This window comes from Macrotis lagotis, chromosome 3 (assembly GCF_037893015.1).
Source record: "Macrotis lagotis isolate mMagLag1 chromosome 3, bilby.v1.9.chrom.fasta, whole genome shotgun sequence".
Lineage (NCBI taxonomy): Eukaryota > Metazoa > Chordata > Mammalia > Peramelemorphia > Peramelidae > Macrotis > Macrotis lagotis.
The window spans coordinates 225,309,837-225,322,269 of NC_133660.1; the positions used below are offsets into that span (position 1 = coordinate 225,309,837).

The 12,433-nt window shown below is 35.3% G+C and overlaps 1 protein-coding gene across 2 annotated transcripts in view; it reads right to left on the bottom strand.

Annotated features, from left to right (window-relative positions):
- MAEA (macrophage erythroblast attacher, E3 ubiquitin ligase) overlaps positions 1-12,433 on the bottom strand; it is a 145,026-nt gene that overhangs the window by 100,043 nt on the left and 32,550 nt on the right. For both annotated transcript variants that reach the window (XM_074229973.1, XM_074229974.1), the window contains exon 3: positions 7,658-7,861. In XM_074229973.1, coding sequence (XP_074086074.1) covers positions 7,658-7,861 — 204 coding nt within the window. The remainder of the gene's footprint in view (positions 1-7,657; positions 7,862-12,433) is intronic.

Below are 12,433 nucleotides of genomic sequence, written 5' to 3' on the forward strand. Positions count from 1 at the left end.
TTTGTTGTGTTCTCTTCTTTAAATAAATGGGAAATAGGAAGAGAAAAGAAATTCACATGTTAATTTCCCTGTATATTTGAAAGTAATAGCAAAAATTGTGTATAGAAGATTTGCAGTTTCATGTGCAATCATCTTTTTTGTGGTACCATGTTATAAAAATGATTATTTTTTCTATAAATTAAAAATAAAATTTGATAATAAAAAAGAACGTAGGGAATGAAGTGGGAAGTGCCAGTTACAATTCACAGTTCATAGTTACTTCATTAACTAGTGCCAAGCACCAAACTAAGTAAATACTAGAAAGCCAAAAGACAATCTTGGACTAAAGGAGGAGACAGCATGGAAACAGGTAGGAAGGGACTAGTGTGAAGGAGAACTAGGGAGAACTTTCCTTACAAAGGGCAATGTTAGCTGGCACTTGAGAGGAAATCAGGAGGTAGAGATGAGGAGGGAAAGAATTCCAGGCACAAGAGATAGCCAATCTGAAGTCTAGAGATGGATGGTCTTGTGAAAGAAAGGTAAGGGGAGTAAGGTGTAAGGAGACTGGGAAGGAAGGTTGAGCCCAAGCTGTGAAGAGCTTGGAATGCTGGGAGTTAATAGGGACCAACTAAAGTTAACTAAAAGGGAAAGAAGACTTGTGATGCAATCTGCACTTTAGGAAGACTGATGTGACAGATGAGTGGAGGATGGACCAATGGAGGGAGAAGGGCTCTTGCACTAGTCTAAGTCTGCACCCAGACAGTTGCTGTAGAGGAAAGGGGGGGTAGAGTGGGGAGTCAAGGTTCCCAGCTTGGCTAGGAAGGTGAGTGCTTGGGAAGACATTTCCCCAAATTAATGAGACTTTCACTCCTGAAGAATCTATAACTTGCTTTTTTCCAGCTTTGAAAGAAAGTCTGAAAGAAATGACTGGATTTCTTTTCAACAACTGAAAATTCAATGAAATGGGAGAAATCAAGTGTCCAAGTTGAGCAAACATGCCTTAGGTACCCATTGTATGCAGAGCATGCACTGGCATAAAGGAAAACAGGAGTAACTTCATCATTATGGCTTCCAAGTTATAGAATTAAAAGGTCTCTAAACTTTGGGTAGAATGTAAGCACAAGGGGCGGGCGGCTAGGTGGCGCAGTGGATAGAGCACTGACCTTAGAGTCAGGAGTACCTGAGTTCAAATCTGGCCTCAGACACTTAATAATTACCTAGCTGTGTGGCCTTGGGAAAGCCACTTAACCCCATTGCCTTGAAAAATCTAAAAAAAAAAAAAAAAAAAAAAAAGAATGTAAGCACAAACTAGAAACTTGGATGTGAAGGACTGCCTGCTGAAGTCTGTGACTAGTCTTCAGTCAGGTTTGCAGCTCAAACTCCCCAGTGTTATCAAAGTAACATTTATTAGGGTAATTCTATCATTTGTTTTTTAATTTCAAATACCAAAACTCCAAACTCATATAAGAGAGTTCAACAGAACCAAAGGGGCGGGCTGCTTTCTGGTCTCAAAGATGAGGGTCCTTTGTAACTAGAACAGTCTGGCTTCCTGCTCTCCCTTGCTGGGTTTTCAGGTGAACTAGGTCTCCATATTCAGTTCATATTACAGTACTAGCTACTAAAGGCAAAGTCTAGAACTTATCAGACCAAGTTTCTTGCTTCTTTTCTAGATTGTCCCAGAATTTTAGAGTTGGAAAAGATCCTAAAGTTCATCCAGTCCAACCTGTCACTCTTAGCTGAAATTCCCTCTGCAGTCTCCTTTGACAAATCATCTTTAAGGAACAACTTTTCCCTGGGCTTCCAAACACAAGCCACCTCAGAAGTGGGCTGAAGCCAACTTCCTGTCTCACTGGCAAAACTCTGCCTTTTCTAATGCTATGAGTACATAGTCTCACTGATTTTCTAGTTTTCTCTTTGATGTCCACAATATCACTAAATGACACAATTCAACAGGACTTTAGAGGAGTTAGTCTCAGTTAAGTGACCCCCATCTCAAATCACTAGCAGCTCACTAACATCTTCAGGAAAAAACACCTGGCATTCAAAGCCCTTTATAATTTCAGTCTCTTACCCCTTTTCAGTTTTCTAACACCATGGACAACATCCCCCTCCTTCATCCAGTGACACTGGCCCCCTGACTGTTCTACAACAATCCTCTCTTAGCTCCTGACATTTTCTCTGGCCTTCCCTGGAATGCTCCTCAATTTTGTCTCCTGATTTTTCTGGTTTCCTTTAAGAACCATCTAAAATCCCATCTTCTACAAGAAACTTTTCCCAATTCTTCTTACACTGGTTCTCTCTATTGATTATTTCCTATTTATCCTGTATATAAACTGTTTGCATGTTGCCTTGCTTAAGAGACTATGAACTCCTTGATTTTTGTCTCTTTTTGTATTCCCAGTGTGTAGGGTAGTATCTGAGACACAGGAGGTACTTTATAAATATGTGCAGACTAATTCAGTGATCCCAAGTTTCAAGTGAGATAATATCTATAAAGTGCTTTGTAAATCTTAAACAGCTTCACAAATATGAGCTTTTACTGTTATAATTGTTGTTGGGAATGATCCTGACTCAGAAATCTACTTTGCAACGAAAAAATTTATCCAGATAGGAGTGTTCATCCATGTGTCAGTCATATTGAAAGGCAAATTAATAAAATTGAAAAATAAAATAAAAACAGGGTATATTCTCTGATGGTTATATTGGTATTATGCTATCAAAGTTAAAGGAACATACTTCCTGTACAAACCACATTGTTGGTCAATATTGCTCGACTAGGGGAAGGCAGGGAAGGAAACACTGGAAGTTTGTTGGTCAGTGGAGTGAAAATTAAATGGACCAAAATGCTTTTAAATAAATTTGTCAAAATTGCTCTATGAAGATGTGTGTTAGTTTCAGGAAATTTCATAAGACTGCTACTACAAAGAAATGAAATAATATATATAGGAGGAAGTCCACTGTGAAATGGAAAAAGGACTTGCAGTTGTGTCAGAACAAAACATGGCCATTACTAGGTTCCATGAGACAGAATGACTTGATCTCTTTGAGGCTCAGTTTTCATAGCAGGAAAATAGGGATAATATTTTTATAACTTTTACTTCAGTTATGAGAGAAATAAAGATTTCTCTCTTGTATTAATAACCAAGTATTGGATTAGGTCTGAGATTTTTGTTCAACTTTCTCATTCAGAAATCAGGTCCTGAGGTTATTCAGGCAACATCTGAAGTTCAGAACTGATGAGAAAGAAAACTCAGTTCCATTCAGAAAGCAATGACATTTTAATTTAGGTGAATGGATGGATTTTGTTCCATTATGTTCTACTCAGACAGATCTGGGAAAAAGTGGATTCTCCCTTTTCTCTTGACTACCTTAGCTAGGGTGTTATGAGTATGAACAAGTCTTTTTGACCAAGTCCGAGTGATAAGTCTCATTCTCCAGTCCCTCATTAGAAGAAATCCACCTCTCAATATAATTTTCATTATTCTCAATAATTGTTAGTCAATCAAAGTTGATTGCCACGCTCAGGAACACCCACTCTTCCAAGGGCATATAAGCATTGAGTGGGTTCCAAGAGGGCCTTTGGCATTTGAGAGTGCCAAACTTTAATTATTGCTAGCATAATTAAAAAAATAACCAAAAATAATGTCTCTCAAACTTTTTATATGTCACACTTATCAGGTCAAATGCAACAACATTTATGAAGAATTACATTCAAATTTTCATTTTTGAAAAAAAGTTACATATAGGTCTTTTGACCACCCTTTTGACTTCAATATTTTAAGTAACCCTCAGGGAATGAGTTGTTGCTTGTAGCTCAGTTTAATATTATATGGACATTTTAAAAAGATCTTTTAATAGATTTTTTTTTAAATAGATTACAAACTGCCCATTTTAAACAGAGAATACAAAATTTAACTTAATCATTGTTGGATAATCCTAAAACACAAGGAACATTTCATATGGCTATAGAAGGTTCCAAGTTCTACTATACCAAATTTAAGTTGGTTATGTTTTCTTTCTGCTGACAATTAACAAACATGTCTAAACATAATCTCTCTCTCTCTCTCTCTCTCTCTCTCACACACACACACACACACACACACACACACACACATCACAGTACCTAAAAGAGTGCACACAGTAGACACTAAACACCAGTCGAATTGAAAATGTCAATAAGGGAACAGCTAGCTGACACAGTGGAACACCGGCCCTGGAGTCAGGAGGATCTGAGTTGAAATCCAGCCTCAGACACTTAATAATTGTCTAGCTGTGTGACCTTGGCCAAGTCACTATTAATGCCATTGCCTTAAATGAATAAAAAAAATTTCAATGAATATTAGATCTTTTGACCTCATCTAACCAAGATTGATAGAGTTGTATGTGAAATAAGAATAGGTAACACTCTCAGTGAAGTATGAGTACAGTCACTCAACACAGGTCTGGTTCTTAGCTTTAGAAATTTAAGCATAATTATGATTTTTTAGAAATGATCAAAATATAATTTTGTTTTAATTTTACTGCATTGAAAAGAAACAGAATCCCCCCCACCCTGTCAAATGACATAGAAATTATATAATTAAAAGACAGGAAGCAGTAATCAGATACCGATTGATTCCAAATATTTTAATCTAAAAATAATTTGTAAACTTGCTGAACGTAATCTGTGCAACAGCCAGGAGTGGGAAATCATGAAGTTTCACAAAAAAGGTATTTGATTGCAGTGCTCTAACACAGCAAGATCACTCCTATTATCTTCCTGATAATAGTTACCTATGTTCATGGGGGGGAAAAAAAAATCCATGGTAGTCTTTTCTATTTGATTAAACCTGAACACGAGTTGTTTAAAAGAGCAACTCTCTTCTCAAAGCTGTAGAGTAGGCATACATCAACCCTTACTAAAATTAGGCCTTCTCCTTTCACCAACCTTGGTAAAATTATTAAGATACATAAATTTATGTCTTGCATTGCAAAGGTGCCCAAAAGGCTGTCAGTCCTCAGTGGAAATGGCTTGCAAGCCCATAAGAGAAAATTATTGTTCCATTAGTTTTTTTAAAATTCCTTTTTGTGAAGGTATCACTGTCTGTCTATATATCTGTTTTTTTACTCTCTATTCTTCATTTATTCCATTCTTAATATTTTTCCTTAACTGCCATTATAGCGAAGTAAATGAATTATTCACTTTGTTTCCAAAATAGTTTTACTATTATCTCTTTCTGGTTTAAAAGTGTCTGGTTAAAATATCAATAAATAAAATTGCTTTTACTTATGATGCCCTGGAACAATTTTTTCTGGGGGAGTATGCATGGTAGTTTTGGACTAGATTAAAAAAATAAGTTGAATTCATGGGAAATATGAAAACATGCTGTTGCTTAATGAAGGAAAAGGGAGTTAGGAAGGATGATAGACTTGTCAAACTCAGTAATGTAAATGATAATGATGTTTGTCCTTTGTCCTGGAAGATGATCATGATATCAGGGAGGTGATGCCATGATAAAGCACATGATTTGGATTTGAATGAGGGCAGTCTATGCTAAGTGATCAGTCTCACTTTCTCCTCCAGAGCCATCTGGGCCCAGCAGTCACATAAGAATTAGATGTGCTGGAGCTGGTCCTGGAGGTGAGGCAATCAGGGTTAAGTGATCTATCCAAGGACATACAGCTATGAAATGTTAAGTGGCTGAAGCTGATTTGAACTCCTATCCTCCTATTATTCAAGGCTAGTGCTCTATTCACTGTACCACCTAACTGCCTCAAACACTTGTTCAGTTAATAGATGTACCTTATTATCCCAAAATATGATAAGAGGATTAATGTTAGTGTAATAATGTCTACTTATAAGAGACTGCATGACCTTGAACAAGCAATTCACCTCCTTTCCTTAGGCCTCAGTTTTTTTCTTTTGTAAAATAGAAGTCTTAAACCAGATGATCTGAAAAATGGTTTCCAACTATAAAATCACATGCCTATCAACTCATAAGTTGCTTGAAAAGGGGCTCTTAAATGGTCATGGGCAGACTCATCATCATTATTATTATTACTGTAGTGGTGGTGCTGGCGGTTGTGAGCATGGAGCTCATACCTAATTTTCAGAGGCATGTGTCAGAAAGAAATAATGCCAGAATTAGAAACTGAGGAGATGCCCATCAATTGAGAAATGGCTGAACAAGTTATAATATATGAATATTATGAAGTATTCCTGTTCAATAAGAAACCATGAATGGATGGACTTTGGAGAAGCATGGAAAGAATTAACAGAACCAAGAAAACATTGTACACATTAACAACAACACTATGAGTTGATCAACTGTGATGGATGCAGCTCCTCTCAACAGTTCAGAGACCTAGGACAATTCTGGGAGAACTGTTATGGACAATACCATCCACATCCAGCGGAAAAAAACCCATAGCATATGAATGCATACTATGTTAACTTTTTTAAAACTTCTATTCTGTTTTTTCCTTCCTATTCCATGGTTTTCTTTCGTTTCCATCAGTCCTAACTCCTCATACACAAAATTAATATTATATAAATATGTTAAACACAAAGTACATGTACAACTTTATCAAACTGTTTGCTACCAAAAGTCTGACATCAAAACATAATACCTCAAATAATAAAATTATAAGGGCAGCTGAGTGGGGCAATGGATAGATCACTGGCCTTGGAGTCAGGAGGGAGGACCTGAGTTCAAATGTGACCTCAGACACTTAATAATTACCTAGGTGTGTGATCCTGGGCAAGTCACTTAACCTCATTGCCTTACAAAAATGAAAAAATTTAAAATTAAAAATAAATAAAATTAAATAAGATTTCAAAAGGTTTAACTTAAAGTATTCTGACCAGTTACTTGCAAGAAGAAATAAAGGACATAATATTCTCAATTAAAAAAAAAACCAGGAAAGTTTATTGATAATTACACAGAAATGCCACCTGTACAGACTATTACTCCACTATTAATTAACTCAAGCAAAATTAATTGGGAAAAGAAAAAAAATTTCCAATCTGGGAGGAAAACCCATTAAAGATCTATAAGCGTATCTAGAATTCTTTTAATGCATTATTTATTTTGATCAACAGTTTCACCATATTGAAAAAACTACTCCAGCAACAACAAAAATTCAATGCATTCAGAGTAGGATAGAAAGAATTTAATGTTTCTTTACCTCCCTCAAATTTGTCAATAAAATTCATTAAAATGTATTCGATCTATTCTTCATTTAAATATATTTAATCTATTCTAAACTAAAAAGACCTATACAACAATCTATATTATACATGTTCTCACTATCTGTTGACACAGAACTGAAGTAATAAATAACTGTTTATATCTTGTTCATATCTGTTGCATATCAAAATTCCCATGAACAAGTACTCTTCTGTTTATGTTGATGCACCTTATCAGAATCTTGCTTGACACAAACAGAGGCAATCTAACCAGTTGGTCCTCTGTCCAGCAGATGTCTAGGCTCTGGAGTTCCTTTGGAGGGAAGTGAGAAGCAAAAGCACAGATCATACCTTAAGAACAAGATGTCTTAGGTGTTCTGAGTAGGACAGAGATCTGAAGAATATTTCCTTTTCCAAGCAATCCAGTTATATTAACTAAACACCACTAATTTGGAAAAATGACTTATTTCTTCATTTTTAAAAATGCCATTTGGGAAAACACAAACCTACCTCAATGCCACTTTGCCTGGCAAGCTTGACTGCTGTATTATAGTAGCCGCAGCGTAAAAGATGCTCCACCATCATTCGATCCATGCGTTTTTTTTTCCACATATTGGCAGCTGCTGGCTGATCACTGCTGTGCTCTTTAAGGTGTTCAATTCTGCGTTTGCACAACTTTGCACTCTCATCCTCAGCTTGGATGGATTCCACGGCCTAGGGTATTAGAACAGAGAAATCCAGCTGAAGCATGACACATTGCCTGTCATCACAACTGTTCCAAGTCAATTAAAAAAATCAATGTGGCATGTACTATTCTTCTACATTGTAAAACTGAGACAAAATATCAATATAAAGAAGTCTTTCAAAAACAGATGCCATGGAAAATTTAAAACTTAAATGAATTCATAGCTGAAACTAGCAAAAATTCCATCTTTAACTGAATATATTCGTTCTCTAACTGATATAAAATTCGACTGAAATGAAGGATAGACACTATAACTATACCCTATTGATGGAGCTGTGATTTTGCCCATTCTGGAATGCAATGTAGAATTATGGTTAAAAAAATTACTAAAAAGTTCATACTGTTTGATCCAGGGATCACACTATTAGGCACATACTGCAACCACAAGTCCAATACATACAAATATATATTCATAGCAGCATGTTTTGTACTAGCTAAAAAACTGGAAACAAAAGTAGATGCTGGCGTATTACTGTAATTTAAGTAGAAAAGTATTAAAGGGTTAAATTATGAGAATGAAGAATTCAGAGAAGCATGAGAAAATTTATATGAACCATTCCAGGATAAAGTAAAACTAAAAAAAAAAATAGTATATCCAATAACTATAATGTAAATTGAACAAACATAAAAACTAAACTGTAATCATAATGACCAAGAAGAAAGACTCAGGAAAAATGACATACACTTTTGTACCTTCTTGACAGAGGTCAAGGATTATGAATGTGGAATACTGAGTTTAATAACATTAACAAATAATTACAACAAGCCTATAATAGAGTAGGATTATAATTATTCCCATTCTATAGATGAGAACCCTGAAGTGAAATCCTCATTACAACCAGCTTATCTATGGCCACACAGCAAATAAAATGGTAAGATTTAGAACTAGAAGCACCTTAGAGATAATCTAATCCTTTTACTTGGGGACAACTTGGGGATAACACTAAATTAGAATTTCCCACCCACCAAAACAATTAAACAAACTCAGACTATGTCTGCTTTCATGGAACATTACACTAGGGCCACTGGAAAGCTACTGATCTGGATTATTCATTTTTTCTAAAATTTCTCAGTTTAATTGTACACATTAGATTGAATTTAGAAAATAATATGATTATCAGAACACACAGTGCAGAAAGATATTGCACTTACCACTATCAACTTTATTTTGTGAAAACCACGTTATAGATAAGTTAGGATATATAACTTACTTTTACAAATATTAGACTGGGATTTGTCAATTAAATTGTAAATTCAGCAGTTCCCACAAGGTCACTTCATTACAACTCCTTTTTAACAATAACAAAATAGTGAGAATTTACTGCAATACAATAAAACAGATATGGTGGGTATTTCCTATCAAATTTGAGGTATATATGGAGATCAGATATTTTAAAGTCTTGCCTAGTTAGTAAGCACTTTGTATTAATGTTAGGCTGTCAAAAGTAGTTTTCAGGTGTCCCAGAGGAAAAAGATACTAAGATTTCAAGTTCAAATGATTGCTGATATCTGGAATAATAACTAAGGAAGGAGTAGGCAGGGGCAAAGGAGAATTTAAAAGATAGTTAAGACTGGCCTTTCCTTTAAAGAATGGAGATAGGGCCTTGTCAAAGAAAATGTCACAGAGCATAGATAAACCTCTGACCGAGTTTTCTCAGTCATCTTAACTTTATCAATTCAACTACTACAAAAATAGTTACGGTGTCTGGAAATGAACACAAGGAATTTTGTTGGGGTACCAACAAAAACCCATTCAACCAGCTCATAATATGAAATGAGTCAGAAGAGCTCCTGAAGCATCAAAAACTCAGAGGGTTCTTACAGGAGAAACAGAGAGAAGAGAAGCAGCAGCCTCTTGAGTGTTTCTCCACAGACAAAAGCACAGCATACCAAAAACTGCCCCAAATCATGGCCTCTGACTAGTTTTCCTATTGATAAAATGGTGACATGTCTATTTGTATTCCCTAACTGGGTTCTTGTGAAAAAAGTACTTTGGTAATGAGAGTTCTGTTGCTCCCAATGACTATGATCAGAAGGTGTCAGCTCTTTTTTTTCCATGATCAAATAATATTCAGTTTCCTTGTCTTCTTTGATCAGGAGCCAAGCAGGGCACAAAACCCTGAGGAAAAGTTCAGGTACTTTGTTAACCACAAAATTCTCCTGAATCTAGAATAGGAGAGGATTTGAATCAAATGTCTCAGGTTCTTCTCTTCCAGTCAATCTTTATGTTTTGGTAGATACCGTGGGAAGTTTTGTGGAAAGATTCTATCATTTTATCTTTCTTGGGTTTCTTTCGTTGATTCATGGTGCAAAAAGAAAATGTGATGTATTTAGACTTAGGGAAGTCCAATTCAAACTCCAGCACTGTCATTCATGGCCCACTCAACATGGGTTTATCAATATTCTTGTGTTCTAACAAATGACATGTTCCTTCCAGCTCTCACTTTTTTTCCAGCTTCAACTCTGGAGTTTTATGAAGATTATATTAAAGTATTATACTTTGGTGAAGAAAAAAGAACAGGGATTTTTATGGTTAGTAAAATGCTACTTTTAAAAAATCCATAACTAAAAGAATAGCAAATATAACTGTGAACACTGGAAAGAATATTCCAGATGGTAGGACTCTACTTTTAAGCTTGAAGGCTCCTATCTAACCATTCATTTAATAAATGGTTAATATTCTGTAACTGGCAAAATTCTATCAGATAAAATATCATAGAGAATATAATCTTGTTGGAACTTGCTACTTTACTATTCATTAAAATATTCTCATTTTATATAATGGTGTGGATTAGCACATGTTATAAAATAAAACAAAAATAAGATTTGTTTTGCGAATAATGTTGTTCTTTTGTTGTTTAGTTCTTTTAGTTGTGTTGACCCTTCATGATCCCATTTTCTTGGCAAAGATACCAGAGTGGTTTGCTATTTCCTTCTCCAGCTCAGTTTATAGGCGAGGAAACTGAGGCTACCCCATAGTCACATGGCTAGGGAAATAAGACTAGATTTAACTGAGTTTTTAACTGATCTGTCTCTAACCTGGTCATGACAAAGTAGTCTAGAAACAGAATGCCAGAAAATCAGATAGAGGTTTATTAGTTTCTTCCTTTGCAAGGAACCTATTTGCAAATCATGGGATTACTCCATTCCTTGGAGTTCGATCTTGCTGTTGTGGAGCCAGATATTTTATACATGATCATAAGGGGGCAAATGGATCACAGAAAAATCATATTTGGGCCTTGAGTGATCTTCCCAAGATAAGCTGACCATGAAGGACAATACAACAATTACATTACTTGTTATACTGATATACTTCACTTAACACAGACAAGTACAATTCAGGGCAAAATCTGTCATGGTTTATGGATGACTTTTCTGAGTTCCAGAACTGTTCCTGTTTTCCCAGGGCCAGAGTCTGCCTTAAAAGGATCTCTAGAAACTAAATTATGATGTCTATTAAGTTCATTATACACATATTAATTAATATAAAAATCATAACTTTTGACAAACTCATGAAGTTGAGTCTAATGTCAAGCCTGGCACTCTATCCACTGTGCCAGCTAGTTGCCCCTATTTTGCAAATAATGACTACTTTTAATTCTGAACAGATCTAACTTGTCTCTAGAAGTACTTTTAACTGAACCATATTCAAACAGATTCACAGACAGTAAGTAGAATAAAATAGAACAGAGAAATCATGTTTTGTGTGTTTATCAAAAAGAAATCTTTACCTGGGGGCAGTTAGATGGCCCAGTGGATAGAGCACCAGTCCTGAACTTGTCTCAGACACTTAATAATTGCCTATCTGTGTGACCTTGGGCAAGTCATTTAACCCCATTGCCTTAAATAAATGAAATTAATAATTACATAAAAAAGAAATCTTTATCTATAAATGTATCCTCAATAGTTTAAAAGACTTATCAATTGTTTGAAATAATTAAAGTGACAATTCCTTTTTTCTACTGGTAAAATGCTACTTTAAAATAGGGCTTAAACGAAAATAAAAATATTTAAAATGCCAACAGAGAAGACAAAATAGTTACCATATAATAAGACAGAGAATTTCCTAGGGCTTTCATAGTGCTAATTTTCTCACCACTAGATAAAACTTTAAATAAAAAAAAAGTCAAAATCCTAAAAAAATTGACCGTTTCTCCCATCTTCATATTCTACTACCAACCCTACACAGATGGACTTTAATGTAGAAAGGTATCTTGGACAAATTAATTCCTTAGGAGTTTCAAAAAACTCATTATTTTAGTTACACTGCTCATCAGGAACAATATAGCAAGATATTAAATTTTCAATATTTCTAGTCACTGATAATTTCTAGTACTTTGTTTCTTTTATTAGAAGAAACCCTATGGTATGGAGGCAAAAGCACTAGATTTAAAGTCATAGAATTTGGGTTCAAGTCCTGGCTTTGAGAACTTAAGAAACCCTTCATGCCATCTTTGGCATCCTCTAAAGCCACCACACCCGAGACAAACAGAATATAACAAAAAATTATCCTCTTAAATTTTAAACCTGGCCCTTCTATT